The following is a 24,862-nucleotide window of genomic DNA, read 5'->3' on the forward strand; positions in this document are numbered from 1 at the left end:
TCAGTACGAAAACCAGGATGAACCATTCAGTGTTTTGGATATACAGACCCCTAGATATGCTAGTGAACACAAGTACATGTGCCTGATGCAGAGCAAGGCCAAACAATATTGCAACGTCAGAGTTTAGGGCAGAGAAAGGTTTATTGAAGGGCTGTGCAAGGTAATGGGTGGCTCATGCCCCCCAAAACCCGGAAGTGCCCCGAAGGGTTTCAGCAAAGCTTTTTTTTTTTTCTTTTTTTAAGAACTAGTGTTTGAGTCCTAATTTTCTTTTGGTTTTTTGTTTTGTTTTTTGCCATGCCGCGCTGGTATTGACTGTTATTGGCTGATATTGACTATTTTATTAAGAACTATTTTGAAATCAGGAGTCATCAACAAAGAAAACGGGTTGTGTTCTGCTTCTTTGAAACTAAAACATACTTTTCTATACAAATATCAGTTAGTCTAAGTAAGAGATAACACATTCTGGGCATGTCACAGTCTGTCCCAAATAAGGGGGGGGGGAGGATGGAAGCGCCAGCAAGAGGCAAGTAAAAGGTGACTTACACAGCTACTGGAAACCCGCAAGGTTTGTCTGCGGCTGCCCTGTGCAGTAGGGAACCAGAAGTTCAGTGGGTGCGCTCTTGGCTCCCCGGAACTACAATTCCCGGAATGCCACGGGCAGGCTCCCCAGTCGCGCACGCGGTCTGAGCGCCTCAGGTCGGCTGCATTCATGGCGGCGCCCTGCAAGGCGGTGATCGTCCCCGGGAACGGGGGCGAGGATATGGCCACACACGGCTGGTACAGCTGGGTGAAGAGGAAGCTGGAACAGGTAGGAGACGCACCTCGCTGCACTGGGAGGTCGGGCTGGCGCGGGAGAGGCCGGAGGGCTCCCCGCTCCCGCCCCCTTGTGCAGAGCCCTGCTGGGAACCCCGTCTTAGACTCTACAAGTAGTGGAGGAAGTTCGGCTGGTGAAACAGCCAGGAGGGCTCCTCTCAGGACTCAGAGTACAAGCTCCACCTCTAGAAACTGGAGACCGAGCCCGCTCCCCGTATCTCCTGCGGGTTCAGATATGGGACTTACAGATAATTCTACACCAGTTTTCTCTGTTCTCTGTCTCGGATTTTTTTTTTTTTTTTTTTCGGTACGTGGGCCTCTCACTGTTGTGGCCTCTCCCGTTGCGGAGCACAGGCTCCGGACGCGCAGGCTCAGCGGCCATGGCTCAACGGGCCCAGCCGCTCCACGGCATGTGGGATCTTCCCGGACCGGGGCACGAACCCATGTCCCCTGCATCGGCAGGCGGACTCTCAACCACTGCGCCACCAGGGAAGCACCTGTCTCGCATTTTTAAACATTTTAGTATGTAATATTGATATTTACAAAGGATGTATGTAACACGTACATACATTATGAAGTATAATGTAACCAACACTTGAGGGTCCCTCACCAAACTGAAATCTAGGAACATTATCAATACCTTCAGAGACACCTGTATGTCCTTCCATCCCGTTTCCCTGCCGTATGAAATTTTAAAAGTTTGTTTCGCTTTTAAAACTTAATTTAAAAAATTAATGTACTTTTTAAATTTGGCTTCTTTGTGAGCTTTATAAAAATGGCATCTAACTGCGGGCTGTCTTGTGCATCTTGATTTTTTTTTTTAAACGTTCTTCCATAACTAGGCAATAAGACTGTTTCCTGAGTTGCCAACCTCTAGAGCTCTAGAGTGGGTCTCTAGAATAAAATTCCAGGCTTGTGGCTGAGAGCCATGGCTAGAGCTACAAACCAAAAGGTCAGGGCTGCAGCTGTCCAAGAGGATTGGATCCCCAACTTTCTGTACCACGTTTATGTACCACATTTTACCTACTCCCTGGAGCATAGTCTGATTGGCTCCAGGTCAGTTTGTCTAGAATCTGTTACGCCCTCTCTATATGTGTATGCCAGCGGTGATAAATGTACATGTGCAGTTGCACATATGAAGAGATCTGCAGAGCTGGCTAGATAGAGAACTACAGACAGATGGAGTTTATGAGGAGGGATTGTATATTCATACGTAATCCTGTAGCACTTACCCCACTTCATTTCATGATATAAACAACTACTTATTGAATTGATAAAGCTCATATCAGGTGTCTCATTTCTTATTAGCAAAGTATTAGTTGTAATTAAGCTCTTTATTATACCTTTTTTCTCCCTCTCATATCGTAGATACCTGGTTTCCAGTGTTTGGCTAAAAACATGCCTGACCCAAGTAAGTTTTTTAAATGTGTCTTTAAAAAGCCTCCTCTTGTTGGGTTTTGATCTTGTCATTTTCCGGTAGAGAAGAGGAATATCCTAGCAGAGAAGCCTAAGGGAATACATACCTCAGAGTGAATGATGGCAAATATTTGGGGGAGGAGGGTGCAAACCAAAAAACATGATAGAAAATTCTAGTAAGGATCAAGAAGAGCACCTGGGCTCGGAAGAATTTAATTTTCAACTTTGTAAGCAACGGATTTTCCCTTCTATAAGTTAAATCTTTTCAGGCAAAATTTATGGGTGTTTCATTTGAGGCAGAGGTATGACAAAACTTACAGCATCTCTATGAGATCCTAATATTAGAAAATGTAACGTGGCCACTTCTGTTCTGAGTGCCTATGACTTGTCTCAGGAATTTCCTTTTTGGGAAGAAAGAATATATGTGGACAGCAACTTGAGAGACAATATTGTCAAGAGGATTTTTGTTTTTAAGTTGGAAAGTTTACATTAAACTTCAGAGTTACATTTTATTTTCTTAGTATTTCCTTTCAAGAAAATGCTAAAAAATAAAAACAAAACTATTTACCAAAACTATAGATTTGAGGCTTTCAGACAGCAACACATAAAACTTTGGCCCTGGGCTTCCCTGGTGGTGCAGTGGTTGAGAGTCCATCTGCCGATGCAGGGGACATGGGTTCGTGCCCCGGTCCGAGAAGATCCCACATGCCGTGGAGCGGCTAGGCCCGTGAGCCATGGCCGCTGGGCCTGCGCATCCAGAGCCTATGCTCCGCAACGGGAGAGGCCACAACAGTGAGAGGCCCGCTTACCACAAAAAAGAACAAAAAAAGAAAACAAACAAAAAAAAACTTTGGCCCTATTAAAACAGCTCCATCCCCCATTGCGGTCCTGCGGTTTGCTGAATGGTCCTCTGTTAGAAAGGTGGGCAGCGCTGGACTGAGACTGTCCCTGTTGAGTGACGGACTCTTTCTTTCCCCTGAACCTTAGTCACAGCTCGAGAGAGCATCTGGCTGCCCTTCATGGAGACGGAGCTGCACTGTGACGAGGAGACCATCATCATAGGCCACAGTTCTGGGGCCATTGCAGCCATGAGGTGTGGTCCTTATTGAATTGTCACTATCCCCCCTACCCCTGTGGGCTCCAGTCAAGCTTGCTTGGGCAATACTTCGTGCACATCTTAAGTTTACACTGCAGAGGAGACAGTGAGTAGTAACATGATCTGTCCTAATTCCTTCCTGGTTTGATTAGTGGATTAAAAAGATACTTTGCTCTTACTGGGATACAGTGACCCTTCTAAAACACAAGTGCCTCCGAACCCCAGCAGCTCCCGTCACCCTCAGAAGAACTTCTTGGCCTTCAAGCCCCCCGCCCCTGATGTCATCTCTGCCGTCTCCCCTTCGCTGCCCCCAGCCTGGTTTACAGACCTCAGTGCAGTTCCTTGAACACGCCAAGCTTGTGCCTTTCTTAGGCCTGTGCTTGCCGCTGTTCTACCTGGACTCTCTGTCCCCAGACACCTGCATGGCCTTCTCCTCTCTAGGTCTCTGCTCCATGTCCCCTTTCAGTGAGGCCTTCTGTAATCACTCCATGTGAAACAGCAGCCTCACACCACCGAATCCTACCCCCTTTATATCTTATGACCCCCCTTATTATCTGTAGCACTTTTCACCACCTGACATCCTATTCATTTCTTGTCTCCTGCCAGTCGAATGTAAGCTCCATGAGGGTGGGGCTTTGTTCACTCTGACACGAAACCCCGGTGCCTGGCAGAGTGTCTGGCATATGGTAAGCGCTGATAACTCCCCGTTGGAGGGTGGAGGCTGTTACCCGCACCGCCCTCCACTCCCCCCTACCGCCCCGGCCAGCCCCAGCCCCCGCCCCCAGGGGTCATGGGTGCCTTCCTGCTGCTCACCATTAGAACGTCACCCTGCAGGCTTATAAGGCCTGGAATGTAAGGATGGAGCTGGCTGAATAGCCTGTTAGGGTTGGGTTTCCTCTGTATTTGTGAGGCTAGATGACAAAGGATTATGGGGTTTTTTTTGTTTTAATTAATTAATTAATTTTTGGCTGCATTGGGTCTTCGTAGCGGTGCGTGGGCTTCTCATTGCAGTGGCTTCTCTTGTTGCAGAGCACGGGCTCTGGGCGCACGGGCTTCAGTAGTTGTGGTGCGTGGTCTTCAGTAGTTGTGGCACTTAGGCTCAGTAGTTGTGGCACACAGGCTTAGTTGCTCTGGGGCATGTGGGATCTTCCCGGACCAGGGCTCGAACCTGTGTCCCCTGCATTGGCAAGCGGATTCTTAACCACTGTGCCACCAGGGAAGTCCCAGGATTACGGTTTTTGTGTGGCTTCTTATCCCCGGCAGCCCCTCAGGATGTCACGTGAATCGATTGTCAGAGAAATCTTGCCAAGTTCCATAACCTTTCAGCCACACCTGTGGAGGCTACGAGAATAATGCTTTCCTATGTGGACCTACAGAATTGTGATACATAGTGTTTATAAGCTGCCAGGGGGTGTCTGGAAAATGAAGAAAGCCCTTTATGCTGAAATCTGTGCTAACCCAAGGCCAACTGAATTTTTCTCAGGCCGCTGGCTAATAACGATGTGGCTGCTTTTAAAGACTGCTGAAATTTATTGTAGGATTGTCAGGAACCTTCTAAAAATTAACTTCTAAAGTTAAGGTAGGCAAGGAGAAAACCAGATGCTAAAGCCACGGGGCCTAAGATCATAGGGGAACAGGATACAGAGGACTACCCCACAGTTACTTATTAATCACAAGGGGGAATTGTGTCTTTACAGTGGAGGGATCTGAGGGGTATCACCCTAGGGAATCTGACAGTCTCAGCAGTAATGGGACAAACTGGCATCGTGTGCCCATCGTTGTGGAGGAGTGGGAAGGACACAACATTGCCTACGTAATGGTCTTGCCAAAAGTGTTTCACCTCAGCCTAATCATGAGGAAACAAGTTCAGTTTAGGGGATAACGTACAAGAAAATGGGCCTAAAATTCTTAAAAGTTGTCAATCTCATTTAAAACAAATTTAAAAGTGATTGAAGAGTCATGAAAGCAAACGCGTGATCTTTGACCAGATCTAGGATTGAAAAGATGTTTTAAAGAACAGTTTGGTACAACTAGGGGAAAATGAATACAGGTCTTGGTGCTAAATTTATTAGGTGTAAGAATGATACTGTCGTTACATAAGAGCACAGCTGTGTTCTTAGGGGATATGTGCTAAAGTATTTAGGGGTGAACTGTAGCAAAATTAACGAATCTGGGTGCTTGTTCTCACTTTTCGGTAAGTTTGACATTTTTCAAAGCAAAAGATTGGGGAAAAAGTTTAGGCACGAGAACAAAATACCAACCCTAAATCTTGCCTGGCACCAAGGCCTCCTAGAGCTCTTACCTTTCTAGGTCCTTCCTTAGCCCTGGCCTTTGCTCAGTGAGGGAACTGTCTACAGTTAGCTGAGTGTCTGTTTGCCGGGCACTGTTCTAGGGAACAAGGTCACAAAAATCGAGAAGGCTCAGACCTGCCCTTGAGGGATGCCTGTGGGGGACAGAGGTAAGACAACGCAAACAAGCGTGTGTGAGAGAGGCACAGTTCTGGGATGGTACAGTCCCAGACCACTTGCGTCTGTCACCTGGGTTGGGGAGGTGGCACGCCTTAGAATGCAGATTCCTTTGCCTCACTCACAATCCTCTGACTCAGATGCTCTGGGCTGAGCCTGGGAATCCACATGTTAACCAACCAAGTAATGCCGACGAATGCACACATCAAAGGGAATGATTACACTTTTTATGTTTATTCAGAAAGAATTAGGGAAGAGGTTTGCACTGCCTTGAAAACAGAGTAGAAACTCAGGTAGCCCAGGTGAGGTAATTAACCACCGGCCTCATATTTCTGCATTTTCCTTGCTCTGTTTCCTACTAACCTCAGCAGCCTATAGCATGTGCTTTCTGTAAGCTAAATCAAATGAGTTTTGGATGGCTTACTGACTTTCTGGGACCAGATTTAACATTAAACATCAGCTACACCATTCCTCTCGCTCCAGGTACGCAGAGACCCACCGGGTGTGTGCTATCGTGTTAGTGTCTGCGTACACGTCTGACCTGGGGGATGACAACGAACGGGCAAGCGGTAAGTCTGAAGGCAGAAACCGGAAGAGCCCTTCCTGTAGCTACGGGGCTGCACGCTCAGGTAGTAAAACAGCACTGTCTTCCAACAGATTAACACAAAATCTAACAGCACATGAGGAATATTTACCACCCATCGTTAGGTATAAGTTAGGCACTTAGAGAGGGCAGTGAGCCACTATCTAACCCGTAGTCTAGAACTGAACCCCCGAGCCCTATCCTCCCCCTTCACCAGTAGCTATGGTATCAAGCCCTACGGATCTGAAAACTGAAGAAAGGCTTCTAACTCAACACTTGGGCTCTGATTCTCTTGAGTCTCTGCCATGGTCCTCACTAGAGTGGTGAGAATGGAAAGTATCCATGACACTGAGAGGTTGTGTGTTCTTCTCATAGGATACTTCAGCCGCCCCTGGCAGTGGGAGAAGATCAAAGCCAACTGCCCTCACATTGTGCAGTTTGGCTCCACCGACGATCCTTTCCTTCCTTGGAAGGAACAAGAAGAAGTGGCCAACAGGTTGGAAGCCAAATTGTACAGATTCACTGACCGTGGCCACTTCCAGAACACGGAGTTTCACGAATTGGTTAGTGTGGTCAAGTCCATGCTGGAAGTGCCAGGATAGCCAGGGTCGTTCCTGCCGTTGTGCGTAAGGACATGGGAGTAGGGCAACGATCAGGTTATGAACAGATGACAATCATCCATTATCAGATGAATAGCAGGCATGCAAACCAGATCAAATTAAGGTCCAAAACACGTTTCAATGTTCAAACTAAATTACAAACAGTATTTTCATTTTCCATAGAACCTACATCTCAAATTGCTCTGACCGAAAACAGTATTTTTCCCATTTGATAAGGGACATGGGACAGCTTAACCACCCTTACCTATCCAAAGTGAATAGACACAAACGAAACCCAGGTTTCCTGATCCCTAGTCCAGATTAAAAATAAACAGGTTTCATGTTATGCTGTAGGAGTTGCATCATAACATGTCCTTAACATGTTGAGAGAGTGACACATAAGGAGGTTGAGGCAGGGGTCTGCAGGGTCAGGCAGGGATCGGTCTAAGACCAGACTGGCAAGGATTAGGGCGACAGGGAGAACTACTGCTGGGCCCTGTCTGGATTGTTGCCATGTGGGAATTTGGCAAGGCATTGCCAGTTTTCTGATTTTCAAGGAAAGAAATTAATACACTTTTGTATTTAGGGACCATAAGTGTATGTATATATAATCCACATGTACATGAATTACGTTCAGTCCACAGACATATGGGTTGTTAGTTGGCAACTACAGCATAAATAAAAAATTTGCAAACACAGCAAGACACAAAGGCCAAGCCATCCATGTGTGACCTCTGCTGTAAGTATTCACTTAGCCAGTGCTTTAGAGCTTGAGAAAAGCCTGAGAAATAGACATGATGTCAAAGGATGAAGTCATGGGAACAGTTTGGATTTTGTTACAAAGTCTTAAATATTTTTAAAAATGATCTTTCCATATCTCAGATTTTGTTCTGTAAAGTGTTCTACCTTTTAATTTCCATGGTCCTTTATATCTCTTTCAGCATCATTCCATGATTTTTCTTCTAATCATACTCCCTCAAAAATAACCCTTTTTCATTTTCCAACGTTTTTTGGCTATTATTATCCCTACGTAACATCTCAAAACAATTTCCAGTAAATTCACACCTGATATTTGCTGCAATAATGTGAATTCCCACACTGTTCATACCTAACAAAAATTCAAAGCCATCATTTGAACCTGAAAAGGCTTTTGATTTCTAGATGTGCTCAAAAAATGTCAGGAGAGATTCTCTAAATTTTTAGCAGCAGTTATCTTAGGGGATGGGAATTTTGGTAGTTATGGTGTGGTGGACGTCTCCTTTTTACATTATACACCTGGGGATTATTTGAGTTTGTGCACTGTCTTTTATAATTAAAAATAAAGATTAAAAAGTTTATTTGACAAGTTAGTGAAAAACAAAGTAGATAAATCCATTGAATACTTTTCTTAGAGAAGCTGTTTAGCATTGATTTGACCAAGCCTATAATCAAAGCTTGATTCTATTTGAATTATTTGGAAGTAGTCATTGTTCTACGTATTCTCTGCCTTGTTTTCTGAAGTCCTTTCTTAAAAAAATTTACAAACTTATACAAATAACTGTTCATAATACTTTATTGTCCTCTTCCTCTGTAGAAAAAACCAAATATATAAAATTGAGAAATAATTTGATATTCTTTATTCCTATAAAAATAACTTGAGGGGGGCCTCCCTGGTGGCGCAGTGGTTGAGAGTCCGCCTGCCGATGCAGGGGACACGGGTTTGTGCCCCGGTCCGGGAGGATCCCACATGCCGTGGAGCCGCTGGGCCTGTGAGCCATGGCCGCTGAGCCTGCGTGGCTGGAGCCTGTGCTCCGCAACGGGAGAGGCCGCGACAGTGAGAGCCCTGCGTACCGCAAAAAAAAATAAAAATAAAAATAACTTGAATATAGAGGCATACAATGGTTGAGTTCGGCTGATAGTAGGGTAACCAGTAACCACAGGGCGCCAGCAAAGAAAATGTTCAGTTCTTCATTCACAGAAGCCACGGTTCAGGTGCTCACGAGCTACGGCTGATTAGTGGCTTCCTTACTGGACACAGATATAGAGCATTTCCATCCTGATAGAAGGTTCTATTGGACAGCACTGCGCTAGAGCACGTGTTACATGCTTCCCTCACCCACCACCAACGTAGAAGTGACTCAACTTGAAGTTACTTTTGTTTGACTAGTTTGCCTATTAGTTGATCACCATAAAAATTACGATCCTATAAAACTTACTCATCACCAAACTAAGATCAGAGGAGTTTCAGGGAAGAACTCCACCTGGACTATTCATTTAAACCGTCAAATCATGGCCTTTCATTATTCTGTTTGACTCTCTACAGATCTTTATAAAGCAGAGAGGGGCCTTGATAGACTCTAGGGAATATCTTTTCAGGTGAGCAAAATACCTTACACTAAATGGAAATCAAGTGTAAGGTTAGAACTTCACTTACAATTTGATTTTTTGGTGTTGTCATGAGTCTAGAGCACCACAATTTGTTTTGGTCAAAATTTACTCCTTAGGGTAGATATCCATTTAATGATCAACAGAGGTGCTGTATTTTAAAATTATTGTCTCGGGGCTTCCCTAGTGGCTCAGTGGTTAAGAATCTGCCTGCCAATGCAGGGTACACGGGTTTGAGCCCTGGTCTGGGAAGATCCCACATGTGGCAGAGCAACTAAGCCCGTGTGCCACAGCTACTGAGCCTGCGCTCCAGAGCCCGCGAGCCACAACTACTGAGCATGTGTGCCACAACTACTGAGCCTGCGCTCTAGAGCCCGCGTGCCACAACTACCGAAGCCCACGCGCCTAGAGCCTGTGCTCTGCAACAAAGAGAAGCCACCACAATGAGAAGCCCGCGCACCACAACGAAGAGTAGCCCCCACTCGCTGCAACTAGAGAAAGCCGGCGCACAGCAACGAAGACATAACGCTAAAAAAAAAAATTTTTTTTTAATTTAAAAAATAAATAAATGAATTAAAAAAAAATATTGTCTCTATCCTTCTTTAGTTAATATTCAGAATGAAAACCATGCTAAGGGAAAAAAGTTTATAGGAGCTCTTTATTCTGGTAGGCAAGGAATACTTTTAACTACTGATTGTAAACTTAAAAAAATCTCTGGCTGTCAAGATACAGTACTAAGTGTATTTAAAACACAAACTGCTTCCTTCGTTCCACTTCTGAGTCTCCTCCAAGCTCAGTTTTGTCATTAAATTTTAAGACGAGCGCCCCTGTGACAGGCTAGGTCCCAGGAAGGGCAGATATTGTTCTTAGCATTCCAGCTCTCTCTGAGAGTGGATCAGAAACCCTCTGTAGTTTCAGGCTCCCAGATTCTTCTGGATCTTACACATCTAGTACTTGAAATGATCTTTGTTTCAAAGCACCAGTGTCACCAAATGCTAATTCTGTACAGCTGGCCACAGAATTTATCTGGTTCTTAAAAATTGGATACTGAGCTGAATTTTATTTTACTATTTATCTCAAAATAACCCTTGTGTTGGTTCTCCAAACCTGGTGTTTGAACTCAGGCCCCAGCAGAGCTTTCCTTTCCCTTGGTCCCCCGCTTTTGGCTTGGACCCAGAAACTTTTAAGTGGCGCTACAAAGTGAAAATATGACAGCTGAGATCCTAAAAAGACCTATAGCTAACTTCTGTGTAACAATACATCAAGTAACCTATTGTTTTCTGTTGAGCTGAAGATTGGGACTGAAAGTGCTATTAGAACTGAGGACAATTATAATGGCTTCCTGCTTAGTTTAGACCTATTACACCATGAATTTTAGAACAGAATATGGAAAAAAATCTAAAACAGGATAAGGAAAGAATGATAATCGCCCCCACCCCGCCCAATAAAGTGAATGGAGGGCAATGGATTCTCTTTAGTTTTAATTTTAGTTAAATAAGAATCTAGGGGAAAATTCTAGTGAATAATACAATTGAGCCACAGAGTGAAACTTGTAAGACTTTAACAAAGAAGAACCAGTGAAAATATTCCATTTAGGATGAGAGTAATTAATATTTATACACTAAAAAGATATCCTTGACAACAGCGTCATTTGGGTTTGAGGTAAGTACAGAGGCATAATCCTCTGAAAGAATACTGCGGACACAAAAAGGCATCAACAGTGTATAGAAAAGGGATGTTCCACTGTGTCCCCCCCTCATGCCCCAAGTCTGCGTTCTCCCCTGCTATTCCTGCCTTCTTTTTCATTTCTTCTCAATGAAACCGCTGAGAAAACAGAAATGGTGACACTGGGTCATATACAAAAGTTTCCCAATGAAGACCTTAATAAGTAACTTTAAAACAGGCATTTTAAAGCTCTAGCCATTATCACAGTACTTGGTGAATATGAACATAATTGCTTCTTTTCCCATGAATCATCAAAAGTCTTGAAAGCTTCAGAAGGTGGTCTTCCAGGAGTTCAAAGTATTTTACTTAGGAAAGAATGGATTTCACTGTTGCTTACTTCACCAATGTAAATTTAGTCTTCATAGATTAAAAAAATTTTTTTCATAGCAAGTTTTTATCTTGAAGTTTGCTTTCAAGGGAATTTGATGTCCATCATGAATCAAATTATTTGTTCCCAAAGTAACTTCATTTGCAAAATGTCAGTAAAGTTCATAGCTCTCTATTAAAATTCGAGCCACTCTGTCATGTAAATACAGTTAGATGGTGAAATCTCACCACCTTCATGGCAGTCGTCAAAAACCTTTAAAAAAGAAAAAAGGTTATATTCAAACTGAAGTTTTAAAATTATTACATTATAGGTAATGTCTTAAATATCAACTACAACAAAATTCTAACAAAATATCCAAGACCCAACCATTTATTTAAAGCAATATTAAAAACAAAACTTTCAAAGTGAAAGCGGTTAGGACTGTAAATAAGAACATACTGGAATAGGACCTGCTCTGTGATCATAGAGTGAGTGAGAGGCCTTTCACTGTAGCACTAAGCCGACCATATCCACCTACCCACTGGGCAGAAGGCAGGTAACAACAGTCCAGGAAGGGAGATATATACACACTAATGACTTAATCTTAACTAACCAAATGTTTCATGTTGAGCCACCTTCCTTTTTGTGAAGGGTGCTAAATAGAATTCCCAACAGGTTAGCCTTTTTTCTAGGAGTTGAAACCAGGGCATAGAGAGCTTAGGCATGTAGACAATAAAACACGGACTAACAGCCCAAGAATATAAATGCCACAAGGGCTGGCACGGTGCCTGCAGCACACAGGTGGCTTTCAGAGACTATCTGGGAACAAAATAATGAAGAGTGTGGGGTGGGCCTCGAGGGAAAGCACATCACCTCTGGGTGTGAGTCCTGGTTGTCGTGTCTCAGCTGAATGCTTAGGTCGCCCTCAGCCCGAGTTCCCTCACACTTAAAGGGAAGTAACATCACTAGCTCCAAGGGACGTAAGGAGGATTAAATGAGACCACAGAAATCTTCAAGAACGTGTCTGGCCCATAGTAGGTTCTCAACAAATCTCATTTCCCTCCCTACTGAGGTGAAATGATTAGCCCTCATCAAAAATCGTCCATCTGGGGACTTCCCTGGCAGTCCAGTGGTCAAGACTCCACGCTTCCACTGCAGGGGGTGCAGGTTCGACCCCTGGTCAGGGAACTAAGATCCCACATGCCGTGCAGTGCAGCCAAAAAGAAAAAAATGTCCATTTGGGGCCAAGAGCAGAAAACAAATTTCCTTAACATGGTTATTCTAAGAAAGAATACAAGGTGATGATTTGTTGGTTAAAGCTCTGTCATCAAGGTTACATGGAGGTTTCCACAGTTCTTGGTCAACCCTGAGTTTGAGGAAACTAGGGTGTGCTTGCTGGTATCAATACGTCATGTGGCATCTGCACTCGGCGGCAGTGAAGTGTGAAGCGAAGCCATTGTAACTCACCGGGCAGAGTCCGCAGGGGGCCCGCACCAATCCCGTGGGCGGGATGATCGGATTGACTGCCCTGTACAGTTTCATGTGTCCGTCCACACTGCCTACGGTGCCTTCTTTTGCAGCGATGATAGTCATCTCCACTTTCCCATCATAAATGAGTGTATTTAAGATGGTCTCAATGTCCTCCATGGACAACTCTACCTACAAAAGGGATACGTTAGAAAGGACCCAAAAAGGACAAGGAGACATCATTTTGGAGGGTGTTAAAAAACGTAAAAGGCCACAATTCCTTGGTGAAATGGGGAAGGATTATGCTGGAGAGTAAATGGAGGCATAAAGAGGCTGAACAATGGCCGAAGTGAGCACAGACCCTCAAATACCAGGGGCAGGGCTCTGAGCTCGCACTGAGCTTGACACTTGCTGATGTCTTCACCCTCCCAAGGAAAATCTAGACATCTTGTAACAATTCTTTGGCAAGAATTTGATGGAGGTTTATAAAATGCTTGAGCAGAAAGGTATTTTAGACATCAAATAGTCCAAATTCCTGTTTTTTTATGAAAGAGAGATCTGGAGCCCAGGAAATGAAAATGACTTGTCCAAGCAGCCACTTCAGCTTCTTCTCTGATGATGAAAAGTATCAAGCACAGTGTGTTTGTACAGATCTTCAGAGAATGTGCTGACAATGCCACTAACATCTCATAAGTAGGAAAATACCAATAAACGACAACTGCTATGATGATGGATGTCTGGCACATATATGGAAACGTCCCCAAGAGAATCAAGAACTTGTCAGAACAGACTTTTGAATCTGGTAGTGAAATGCACTGCCAGGCCTCCACTCTGCCGCTCTGTAGCCCAAGCTCAGGTACATACAGTTCAGAAAGTGCCCGACGGCAATGACCGCCATTGCCTGACTGCCTTAGGACAGTACTTCCTCAAAGTGGGTTCTGCAGAATGTACATGGGTATCACCAGAAAAAAGGGTCTGGGTCAGCTGTGTTTGCAATACATTGTAAACTATATCCCTATGATGAAGAATAAGTTTTTAAAAATAAGATGAAATTAGAAACCGAGTTCCAACCTTACTGATCCCCAATTCACAGATATACTTCCACACTTCATGTGATGAAGCAAATGAACTATTTCTTTGTATCATTGGATTCTGTTTGCTTTCTCGTGCTGTTTCTGCCTATAAGGGTAGAAACATAAATTTCAGGAAGAATACTGGTGCCTTCTGAATACAATTCATATAGAGTGAGAACAACAACAGGACATATTTTGTTTAGTAAAAATGACCAATTTCAATGTTTTCAATTCCTGTAAGATATGATACACAAGATTAAACATTCCTTATGAAGAAACTTTAAAAAACTATACTTGGAGTGATGTTTCCTCAATTATGCCTCACCTTAGTTTGTAGGAATTTAAAACACTGTTGGTTAAGCACCTCTACAAATTCAGATTCAAAATCCTGGTCACTGTACCAGGCTCCACCGGTCACAGAGCGGTCTGGCTGCAGGTTATAGAGCATGTACACCTTCTTTTTGAGGCCTAGGAAAAACACGCACAGTAGATGGTTAGAGGTAACAAAATAGTCTTCCAAAACTAAGACTTAAAAACCCCCAAAGCTTCATATTTCAGAGCAGTTTGGGATTTACAGAATTATTGTGAAGATGGGACTTTGTGCTCAGCTTCCTCTAGTACTAACACCTGACATTACCACAGTACATCTGTTATAGCTAATGAAACAATGTTGATAGGTCAAAATTAATTATAAAGTCTACACTTTATTCAGATTCCCTTCGTTTTTCCCTAATGTCCTTTTAATGGTCCAGGATCCTATCCAGAATACCATATTATTACAAATTTATTATACATGAGGCAAATTTTGGTTGTGACAGTTTCTCAGACTTTCCTTGTTATTGGTGAATTTGCCATTTTTTAGAATTACTGGCAAAAAATTCTGTAGGATGTCCCTTAATTGGGATTTGTCCGAGTAGACTGGAAAAAAGACCACAGAGGTAAAGTGCACTTCTCATCATGTCATATTAAGAGTACTTGATCATCACTAAATGATGATTGATTGTCATCAATATAACATCAGCCTTGACATTATAAATCCATCACCTGGTTTGAGGTAGTGTTTCTCAGTTTTCTCCACTGTAAAGTTACCTTTTTGTCCCGACCTTTCCATATGTGGAAGGAAGCCACCACGCACAGTCCACACTTAAAGACTGGGAGTTCGCTCTACTTCCTTGAGGATGAAGAGTCTACACAAATTATTTGGAATTCTTCTGCATGAAGACTTGTCTATTCTCGCCCATTGATTTATTTATTCAAATATTTATCTTAGTATGTTCTCATGAATATTTATTTTATACTTTGGGTTACAATCTAATACTACTTAAGTCTGAAACTTTGAAAACATCATGCTAAGTGAAAGAAGCCAGACACTAAAGACCATATATTGGTAGTTCCCTGGCAGTCCAGTGGTTAGGACTCGGTGCTGTCACTGTCTTGGCCCAGGTTCAATCCCTGGTCAGGGAACTAAGATCCCACAAGCCACACGGCATGGCCAAAAAAAACCCAAAACAAAACAAAACACCGCAACATTAAAAAGATATAATTTAAAAAATTAGAACAGTGTGGTGACTGCAGAACTCTGTGAATATACTAAAACCCACTGAATTAAATCTCAATAAAGCTGCTACTAAAAATAAAGATGTACAGCATGATTGGCAAAATGAAGCTACGCATGGGTACATGGGAATTCATTTTGTTATTTTCTATACTTTTGTACACATTTGAAATTATCCAATAAAAATGTGGAAGAGAAATAATATTCTAAATGAGGGAGTGGTAGGACATAAATACCATTGATAAATAAAACCACTGATGACTATCAAAATTTTATTTGCTGAATTTTGTGTTCAAGCACACTTTAATCTAGGAGCACCCCAGCTCCTCTGATGCCTCAATCAGTGAAATCAGCAATGTGTCTGCTGGAGCCAGCTCTGGATCCTGGAGCCCCCGGAGGATGTGACAGGGTGGCTGGCAAGAGGAGGAGGAGAAATCCCATGTGCTGGAACAGATGCTCCACCAGGGCCAGGGCAGAGAACTTTCTGTGACCTGCTCACTAATGTATTCCAAGCCCCCAGAACAGTGCCCAGCACACAGCAAATGCACGACGGGTATTTGTGGAATGGGTAATCTCATACACCAGGTTGAAATAAATTATCTTACATATCACAAAATCCAGGAAAAATGTTCGTGATCCCCCAAATTCTTTACTGAAGAGAGTAAAGTAGTTTTAGATTTTTGAGTGGGTAAGACTCTAAGAGTTAACTGGCAGTGACATATCTAAAGCAGCATCTCCAAACCATCCGATATGAGCTAAAATTTTAAAAATCTTTTTTGACCAGTTGTTTTAAATCATGACATAGCTTAAAGAATAAAAACCTGAAATATACTTGGAGTAATATATGTACAGAGAACATCCAGGGGAAGAAAAGAGATGGTTACTCACTGCCACAGACTTAACAGCTTTAATTAGCTTTTTACTTTCCAGATTCTTTAGAATTTTGTTAATTTCTGTTAATGGCAAGTTGCTTTTGTATCGGATATCTCTGCTCCATATTCCTATAAGAAAGTAAAGTAAAATAAGTTGACCACTATAGGATGTGTGTTTCTTTTCCCATTGCTTATATCTCATTATAAATCTAGCAAAATATGTATACATTCCTAGAGCATAGCTATAGGAAAAATGAATTAGAGGTAAGAGTCTCAGATAAAGTAACAAAAATATGCAAAACAATACATAAGTTATATGTTCTATTTTCTAACTGGAAATTTCTTGGAATGCCAGTGTGGCACCTTTTAAAAAACATATGAAAAGGACGTTTTTGTAATGGAAGAAAAATCTTGAATGTCACTGAATTAACATATATTGCCTTTTCCATGCCCCCCTACATCCCAACCTCTTTTTTTCTTTAAATATCACTTTAGATTGTATATGTGAAAAACAAACTTAAGTTTGGGTCTGGGTTGGCTGCCACCCTTGATGAGAGCAAAAAACACTTTATGAGAGCATCTGTGTGCATGTATGTCCATTATTTATACAGCACTATATTTGGAAAATAGAAAGATTACAGTTCCCATAGTCACTAAAAGCCTGTGCAGAAAGCTATGATTTTTCTTTCAAAGAAGGAAATATGTGTTATACGTATACAAGGAATTTATGTTAAAACATTTTGCTGTATTTTCTTCCCAACGTGAAGGCATAATAAGATAGGAAGATTTTTTTTTAAATAGAGAATGACTTCTTCATATTTATTTTTAAAATTTTAATTTAACTTCCCAACACATATAAAAATTATATGACTTCAGATTACATCGTAATTGTTAAAGCTAATATCAATGACTCAAACAGATCTTAAATTGTAATAACAGCAATTTCGATAAAGTTCTTTAAGGGCAACAGGAGAGGAACTAAATAGCTCTTGAGCGAGCTACACCAGACACTGCCACACTGCACTAGGCGTCCCTCGGATTTTTGCAAAAACCAGAGAGATGTTATTATCCACCATTTACAGATAAGAGGAAGAAACGAAGCTTTCCAAAATTTAGCAAATAAGGATTAAAAAAAAAAACTCTTAAGTTTTAATTTATTTATTTTGAATAGATAATATATTCATATGGTCCACATTCAGAGGTCTCTTTCCATCCCTGCCCACAGCCATCTAGTTCCTATCTCCCTGAAGCAACAACAGTGTCACTCCTGGGTGTCCTTCAAATGTATGTACATTACATATTGTTATATATATATATGTGTGTGTGTGTGTTATATTTTCTTTTCCTTTTAACAAACGGCAGCATACTGAACTGACTGATCTATATCCTGGGAAGCCAGGATCTCAGTCCCCACTATCTGGTCCTAGAGACAATGTTGTTTCTGCTGTTCCTCTACATGCTTACCTTTATTTCCTGCATCCTCTATGATTTGATATACTAGTTTTTCCTGGTTATCTGATCCTTTCATTTTACTGCAGGGAAATAAAGGAGAATTAAAAAGGCAAAGAGGTACAGGATAATCTAATAATCTACAAGACTACTTAAACGAATGAGCAGACAAGGTCATCACATTGACTTATTTACCAAAAGAAGGGCTTACCTTAAAAAGAATGAGACAGGGCTGTATGTACCAAATGAAAAGATGTCCAAGATATAGTAAGTGAAAAAAAACAAGTTGCAAAACAGTATGGATATCATGATCCCATTTTTGTTAAAATAAGAAAAAAAAAAGAGAGAGAGATTATATATAAATATATGGTATATAAATATATAATCATCTATATGTATTTATATATACCTATAAGAAAGGATATATGCCAAAATATTAACAGCAGCTATCTCTGGGAAATGGAACGCATATGGGAGGTGAGATGATACACGGGCCAGGTTTACATGATGCAATTCTGTACTGGCTTTTTTTCCCCAAACATATATTACTTTTATCATATTAAAATTTTCTTAAAATAAAAAATTAGGTGCTTACCCAGCATTCTGAGACTCCTTTATTCTATACAGAAGGCCTGTATTGCTCCTTAAGAGATCCAGCTGACCCTAAAGTTTTTTTTTTTTTAAAAAGAAAACAACAGTGAATTATTTTGGAGATATATCAAGTCCAATGACAAACATCAATGCATTCTTCAATATTTTACACGGACTAAAATAGCCTACCTCCCATAGTTGCCAGTTCTTCACTTGAGTACTTAAGTTTTTTCCTACATGTCACATGTGATGTACTTTTTAAAACTTAACTCTTTATCTCGCCATTTCCCCAAATATTAATATCTAACAATTTTCTACATGTTAGATCCTGGCTTGGTTATATGATCAATGTGTAAAGAATTTTAAACAAGCAGCTTTAGAATAATAAATAAAAATCCATATTTAATTCAAATAAATTCAATAAATATATATATAGTAAAATGTAATTTGTCTAAAAAAGTTCAAATAAAGGCTATTCATGCAAAAATATTCTATGGTACAATGATTAAATGAAATTTACAATGTTAATAGTAACATTTACTGACATGTGTGATTTCTGTAGTGTTACATGAAAATTAGGCAGAAAGGTCAACCAATGAATAAAAAGCCTGTAGTAGTTCTGTTTTTATACAAGTCACAAGTAAAACAAAGCATGTGTGTCACGCTCCTGCATTTCCTTGGGTCTGAACTTAGGAGAACCCAGATGGCTGTACCACTGGGCTTCCAGCAGTTCACGGAAGCACGGCTAAGAGAGGCCCCATTCCCACGAGTTAAGGCTGGGCAGACCCATGACTTGGAATTAGGTTGATATATGGATGAACAGCAATACTTTCCCTCCCTCCCTCAAACCACAAAGCCCAATTTGGAGGCTCCATTCAGTTGTTCATCTCAACCTATGAACATTTACTGAACACCTGTACTGTGATATATGTTTGGGGGGGACAAACATGGATTCTGAAAGAGAATTACACAGCTGACTTCAATACCATCGGGTTGGCATTAAGACAGAGCTAAGTAAAGGGTGGGACGGCCTCTCAGAGAAGCAGCTTTGGCCCAGCCTGGGGGGTCAGTGAGGATCCCTGGAGTCGATAGCAGAGATGAGTCTTGAGAATAATGAGGAGTCAGTCTCTGAGGAAAGGGAAAAAGGGCCTGCTAAGCAGGGAAGACAGCATGAGCAAAGGAACTGAGGCATGAAACAGCGTGATTTGCTAGGGAACCAAAAACCATCTGTTCCTTCTGAAAACTAACTTTTGAGTTGGAGGGGTGGAGGGAGATGAGGTGGGTGCAGAAGGGAGGGGCTCAGTGTGGTAAACCCAGGAGTGTGGACTTGAATCTCTAGAGTTGAGAGAAGAGTTTCTGGTGGGAAAGTGACTTGGTCAAATCTGTATTTAAGACAGAGCAGGCTGGTTGCTCTGAGGCACATGGAGCCAGGAAAGCCCATTAAGATGCACTGTAGCAGTCCAAGTAAAAGCCAAGAGCCTGAAGACATGCAGGGGTAGTAAGAATGGAAACAGCGGAACACATTTGAGAATTGTTTGAGAGGTAAAATCAGCAACACTCGTGATTTATTAATAATTACTCCCTTGCTTAAAATTCTTCAGTAGCTCTACCACTGCCTACAGCCTGTAGCCGACAGAACTGGCAATAGGTGGGGCTGCAGAGGTGGTGAAACAGAGTGAGGTGCTGAGCATAATTTTCAGACAGAAAGAAAAGGCTAAAAGGGAGGGTCCGAGAACAAAAACATTTTTAATTGCCATACTTCCCAGCATGCCTTGCTCTATCCATCCTGGAGTTGAAGACCTTCACAGTGGTGAATTGACTAGTAAAAAACCAACACTCCTTTTTTCCTTTGGCTAGAACAGCGCTCAGCAATCTGGTGCACTGCTGTTTTTTTGAACTGAAGTATAGTTGAGTTACAATACTATATTAGTTTCAGGTGTACAACATAGTGAGCTCATATTTATAGATTATACTCCATTTAAAGTTATTATAAAATATTGATTATATTCCCTGTGCTGTACAATATATCCTTGTAGCCAATTTATTTTATACAGAGTAGGTTGTACCTCTTAATCCCATACCCTTATCTTGCCCCTCCCTCTCCCCACTGGTAACCACTAGTTTGTTCTCTATATCTGTGAGTCTGTTTTGTTATATTCATTCCTTTGTTTACTTTTTAGATCCCACATAAAAGTGATATCATATGTGTATTTGTCTTTCTCTGTCTGACTTACTTCAGTAAGTATGACAATCTTTAGGTCCAACCATGTTGCTGCAAAGGGCATCATTTTGTTCTTATTTATGGCTGAGTAATATTCCATTGTATATATGTACCACATCTTCTTTATCCATTCATCTGTTGATGGACACTTAGGTTGCTTCCATATCTTGGTTATTGTAAATAATGCTGCTATGAACATTTGGGTGCATATATCTTTTTGAATTAGTGTTTTCATTTTCTTTGGATATATACCCAGGAGTGGAACTGCTGGATCATATGATAGTTCTATTTTTAGTATTTTGAGGAACCTCCATACTGTTTTCCACAGTGGTGGCACCAATTTACATTTCCACCAACAGTGTACAAGGATTCCCTTTTCTCCACATCCTCACCAACATTTGTTGTTTGTGGTCTTTTTTATGATAGTCACTCTGACAGGTGTGAGGTGATATCTCATTGTTGCTTTGATTTGCATTTCTCTAAAAATGTTGCTACAATTTATGTCAGTGTTCTGCCTGTGTTTTCTTCCAGGAGTTTTACAGTTTCCAGTCTTACAGTTAAGTCTTTAATCCTTTTTGAGTTTATTTTTATATATGTGTCAGAAAAAGTCCTAATTTCATTTTTTACATGCAGCTGTCCATTTTTCCTAGCACGACTTGTTGAAGAGACTCCTTTCCCCACTGTATACTGTTGATTCCTTTGTCTTAAATTAATTGACCGTAAGTGGATGGGTTTATTTCTGGGCTCTCTATTCTGTTCCATTGATCTATGTATCTCTTTTTGTGCCAGAACTATACCGTTTTGATTACTGTGTCTTTGTAGTATAGTCTGAAGTCAGGAAGCATGACACCTCCAGCTTTGTTCTTTTTTTCTCAAGATTGCTTTGGCTATTCGGGCTCTTTTGTGGCTACCCATACATTTTCGTATTATTTATTTTAGTTCTGTGAAAAATGTCCTGGGTATTTTGATAAGGATCACATTAGATCTGTAGATTGCTTTGGATAATATGGACATTTAAACAATACTAATATAGTCTTTACTTTTTATTTATTTATTTTATGGCTGCACCACGCAACATGCAAGATCTTAGATCCCCAACCAGGAATTGAACCCACGCCCCCTGAAGTGGAAGTGCATATTCTTAACCACTGGACCACCAGGGAAGTCCCCATTTTAACAATATTAATTCCTCCAGTCCAAGAACATTGGATATCTTTCTATTTCTTTGTAGCACCTTCAATTTCCTTCATCAGTGTTTTATAATTTTCAAAGTTAGATCTTTCACCTCCTTGGTTAAGTTTATTCCTAGGTATTTTATTCCTTTTATGTGATTTTTAAACAAGATTGTTTTCTTGCTTCCTCTGATAGTTCATGATTAGTGTGTAGAAAAGCAACAGATTTCTGTGTATTAATCTTGACCCTGCAACTTTACTGAATTCATTTATTAGTTCTAATAGTTTTTTGATTGAGATTTTAGGGTTTTCTATATATAGTATTATGTCACCTGCAAATAAGGACAGTTTTATTTCTTCCCTTCCCATTTGTATGTCTGGGCTCTGGCACTGAAAGCACCAAGTCCTAACCACTGGACTGCCAGGGAATTCCCTTCTTCCTGATTTTAGAGGAAAGGCTTTCAGCTTTTCACCACTGAATATGATGTTAGCTATGGGTCTGTCATAAATGGCTTTTATTGTGTTGAAATATGTTCCCTCTATACCAACTGTGCTAAGAGTTTTTATCATGAATGGATGTTGAATTTTGCCAAATGCTTTTTCTGTGTCAATTGAGAAGATCATGTGAATTTTATCCTTCCTTTTGTTACTGTGGTGTATTACACTGATTGATTTCTGCATATTGAACCATTTTTGCCTTCCTGTAATAAATCCCATTTGGTCATGGTATACGATCCTTTTTGCATACTGTTGAATTTGGTTTGCTAATATTTTGTTGAGGATTTCTACATGTATATTCATCGGAGACACTGGCCTCTAATTTTCTTTTTTTGGTAGCATCTTTGTCTAGTTTTGGTATCAGAGTAATGGGAGCCTCATAGAACGAATTTGGGAGTGTTTCCTCCTCTTCAATTTTTTGGAAGTGTTTGAGAAGGACTAGTATCTGCTCTTCTTTATATGTTTGCCAGAACTCCTCTGTGAAGCCATCCAGTCCAGGACGTTTGTTTGCTGGGAGTTTTTTGATTACTAGTTCCATTTTACTACTAGTGACTGGACTGTTCAGATTGTCTATTTCTTCCTGATCATCACATGTTTATCCCTTAACTGTTTATTGTAGTTATAGTTGATTTTTCCATTTTTTTGTCTTTTAATCTTCATACTAGCTTATTTAAGTGTTTGATCCAAAGCCTTTACTATGTATTTGCCTTTACTAGCAGTAAGAAGCAAACAGAAAGTGTGAATAGACTATGCCCATAGGTAGTTGTGTGCCATTATGTAGCTTAGTGACAATTAGGTTACTAAATATAACAGTTAAAATACAAGTATTTCATTTGTCTTGTAAAATGCATATTACTTCTTCTTTCCTTAATTCAGGCAGTCTGAGCTGTTTCCTGGTTTGGAGTCTTATCAGTCACAACCTAACACACTTTTGAGAATGGTTTCGTGACTACATAACAGGAAGTAATGACAATCACAACATTTAAGTAATTACATGAACTAGTTGGTTCACCTTACCATGGACAACAGTCTATTGATGGCCACTGCCCGCTGCTGGGCTTCTATATGCGGCATTTCATTCTGAATTACTTGGTCTGTGATTCCATGAGGGAACTGGTGACATAATTCTATAATCCTAGGAACAAAGGCATTAATGATATTCATGTTTCTACCTATCTCAAGAGGTGGTAGGGGAAAAAATACAAGAAGAACAGTTTGGAATTGTGCCTTTTTTCACATCTGATAGATAATCTAGGTTTCTACAATGGTTCTGATTCAAAGTATATTAAAAATGAGGACGATGCTTTTGAAATACACGTTTACATTTTTATTGTATTTAAGAGAAGCATTTCTTTTCCTTATTCACATGAACTTTAAATTAGAACAAAAGTCAAATGAAAACACAGAAAGACATATTAAAGCTGAGGCTTCAGTTTTCTCAGACGGTACAAGTATGACAAAGGGAAGATACAGTGCCTTGGATAGCCGTAAGTCTGTGAGCAGGAGGTAAATCAAACACTTCTGGTGGGAAGTCAAAATCTGTTATGACAATTCACCACAACTGGGACCTGCTTTCAGAATTATCCCTAAGAAACAAAAACAAACCCGAATTTTCATCTTGCCCTAGGATCATCATATGTGTTATTCATAATAGTTTTAAGAAGTGGGGGTCCTTTAAAACTATGTGGTACCCTAAAAATTGCAGTGCACGGTAGAGAACATAAAATCGGCAGAGGCTTTGGGCGCCCCAAAATCTTCACTTGTATACTGCACTAAAACCATCTGACTTGTGTTGCTTCATAACAGAAAACTGCACCCTAACTTCGGCTAAACGTTCTGCCACGGGAGTTCCCTTATTGACAAGGGCGATCCAGGATCAGAACGTGTATCCACAAGTACTACGGGGAAAACGCCGAGTCTTCACTCTGAGCGTGGATCACCTTAATGTGGGAAAGAAGCGCATCAGTAGAGCTTCCCGAACAGCACCAGGGAAAGGTCAGCTACACAATCTTGCAAACAGTCCGACTCGTTTCGAAATTAAGAGTTCTGTTTTCCGGGGATGAGAGGAGGGTCCCAACACCCGCGATCCCCTCCCTGCGCGTCCACTGAACTTGCGAGGGTCCCGGAGACGGGGTCCAGCGCCTCGCAGGGCCTCCCGAGCCGGGAAAAAATTCTCACTCACTGATTTACCTGTTTTCGATTTCGACCGGATCCGCGTCGGGCGGCTGCACTTTCACCTTCACCTCGGCCATGAGGGCGCAGGTCCCGGTTCCTGGGGGAAGAGACGGTCCGGAAAGCCGGACAGCAAGCGGGGGAACCCTGGAACCTATGAAGACAGCGGCTGGCACATGGGCCTTCTTCCTCGTGTCGCAAGCGGTCCTTCTTTGCCAGTCGCCTTGAGGTGGCCAAGCCGCGCCTGCGCCGCTACAAACTCTTATTCTGGTTTTTCCAGAATGTCAGTGCCTGTCGGACGAACGAGCCTTGTTCCCCTATTCTGAGTTGGGACGCCACCTTGTAGCACTTTCCAATCTCTGTAAGGGCAAGTTCTCGGTCGCCTACGGCGAAGCCTGACGAAAGGAGCTCGAGTCGGGTACCA

At 41.4% G+C, this 24,862-nt stretch overlaps 2 protein-coding genes across 3 annotated transcripts; one reads left to right on the forward strand and one right to left on the reverse strand.

Moving 5' to 3' along the window:
- The first annotated feature begins 500 nt into the window (after positions 1-500).
- On the forward strand, positions 501-8,576 carry RBBP9 (RB binding protein 9, serine hydrolase). Its single transcript, XM_032606872.1, has 5 exons — positions 501-808; positions 2,182-2,224; positions 3,217-3,322; positions 6,274-6,359; positions 6,749-8,576. Exons 1-5 carry the CDS (start codon positions 710-712, stop codon positions 6,973-6,975), a joined length of 561 nt encoding a protein of 186 aa, XP_032462763.1. The 5' UTR covers positions 501-709; the 3' UTR covers positions 6,976-8,576.
- A 2,233-nt stretch (positions 8,577-10,809) lies between these two features.
- On the reverse strand, positions 10,810-24,859 carry POLR3F (RNA polymerase III subunit F). Of its 2 annotated transcripts, XR_004345831.1 has the most exons (10): positions 24,457-24,859; positions 23,284-23,401; positions 18,380-18,447; positions 17,996-18,016; positions 17,800-17,867; positions 16,352-16,464; positions 14,234-14,376; positions 13,907-14,014; positions 12,836-13,027; positions 10,810-11,641 (listed from the first exon to the last, which is right to left on the reverse strand). XR_004345831.1 is itself a non-coding variant. In XM_032605566.1 (9 exons), exons 1-9 carry the CDS (start codon positions 24,516-24,518, stop codon positions 11,564-11,566), a joined length of 954 nt encoding a protein of 317 aa, XP_032461457.1. In that variant the 5' UTR covers positions 24,519-24,859; the 3' UTR covers positions 10,881-11,563. The 2 variants fall into 2 exon arrangements, 1 of the variants encoding a protein (XP_032461457.1); XM_032605566.1 differs by lacking the exon at positions 17,996-18,016 and having other exon boundaries at positions 10,881-11,641; positions 16,348-16,464.
- Between the last annotated feature and the right edge of the window lie 3 nt (positions 24,860-24,862).

The sequence above is a fragment of the Phocoena sinus genome, chromosome 15, assembly GCF_008692025.1.
Source record: "Phocoena sinus isolate mPhoSin1 chromosome 15, mPhoSin1.pri, whole genome shotgun sequence".
In the NCBI taxonomy this organism is placed as follows: Eukaryota; Metazoa; Chordata; class Mammalia; order Artiodactyla; family Phocoenidae; genus Phocoena; species Phocoena sinus.

Coding starts and splice junctions, on each gene's coding strand:
- RBBP9 (XM_032606872.1), top strand. CDS start 710: ATGGCGGCGCCCTGCAAGGCGGTGATCGTCCCCGGGAACGGGGGCGAG. Junction 809..2,181: donor TGAAGAGGAAGCTGGAACAG/GTAGGAGACGCA, acceptor CTCATATCGTAG/ATACCTGGTTTCCAGTGTTT. Junction 6,360..6,748: donor TGACAACGAACGGGCAAGCG/GTAAGTCTGAAG, acceptor TTCTTCTCATAG/GATACTTCAGCCGCCCCTGG.
- POLR3F (XM_032605566.1), bottom strand. CDS start 24,518: ATGGCCGAGGTGAAGGTGAAAGTGCAGCCGCCCGACGCGGATCCGGTC. Junction 23,402..24,456: donor CCGGTCGAAATCGAAAACAG/GTAAATCAGTGA, acceptor CTTTGTTCCTAG/GATTATAGAATTATGTCACC. Junction 16,465..17,799: donor AGAGGATGCAGGAAATAAAG/GTAAGCATGTAG, acceptor ACTTTCTTATAG/GAATATGGAGCAGAGATATC.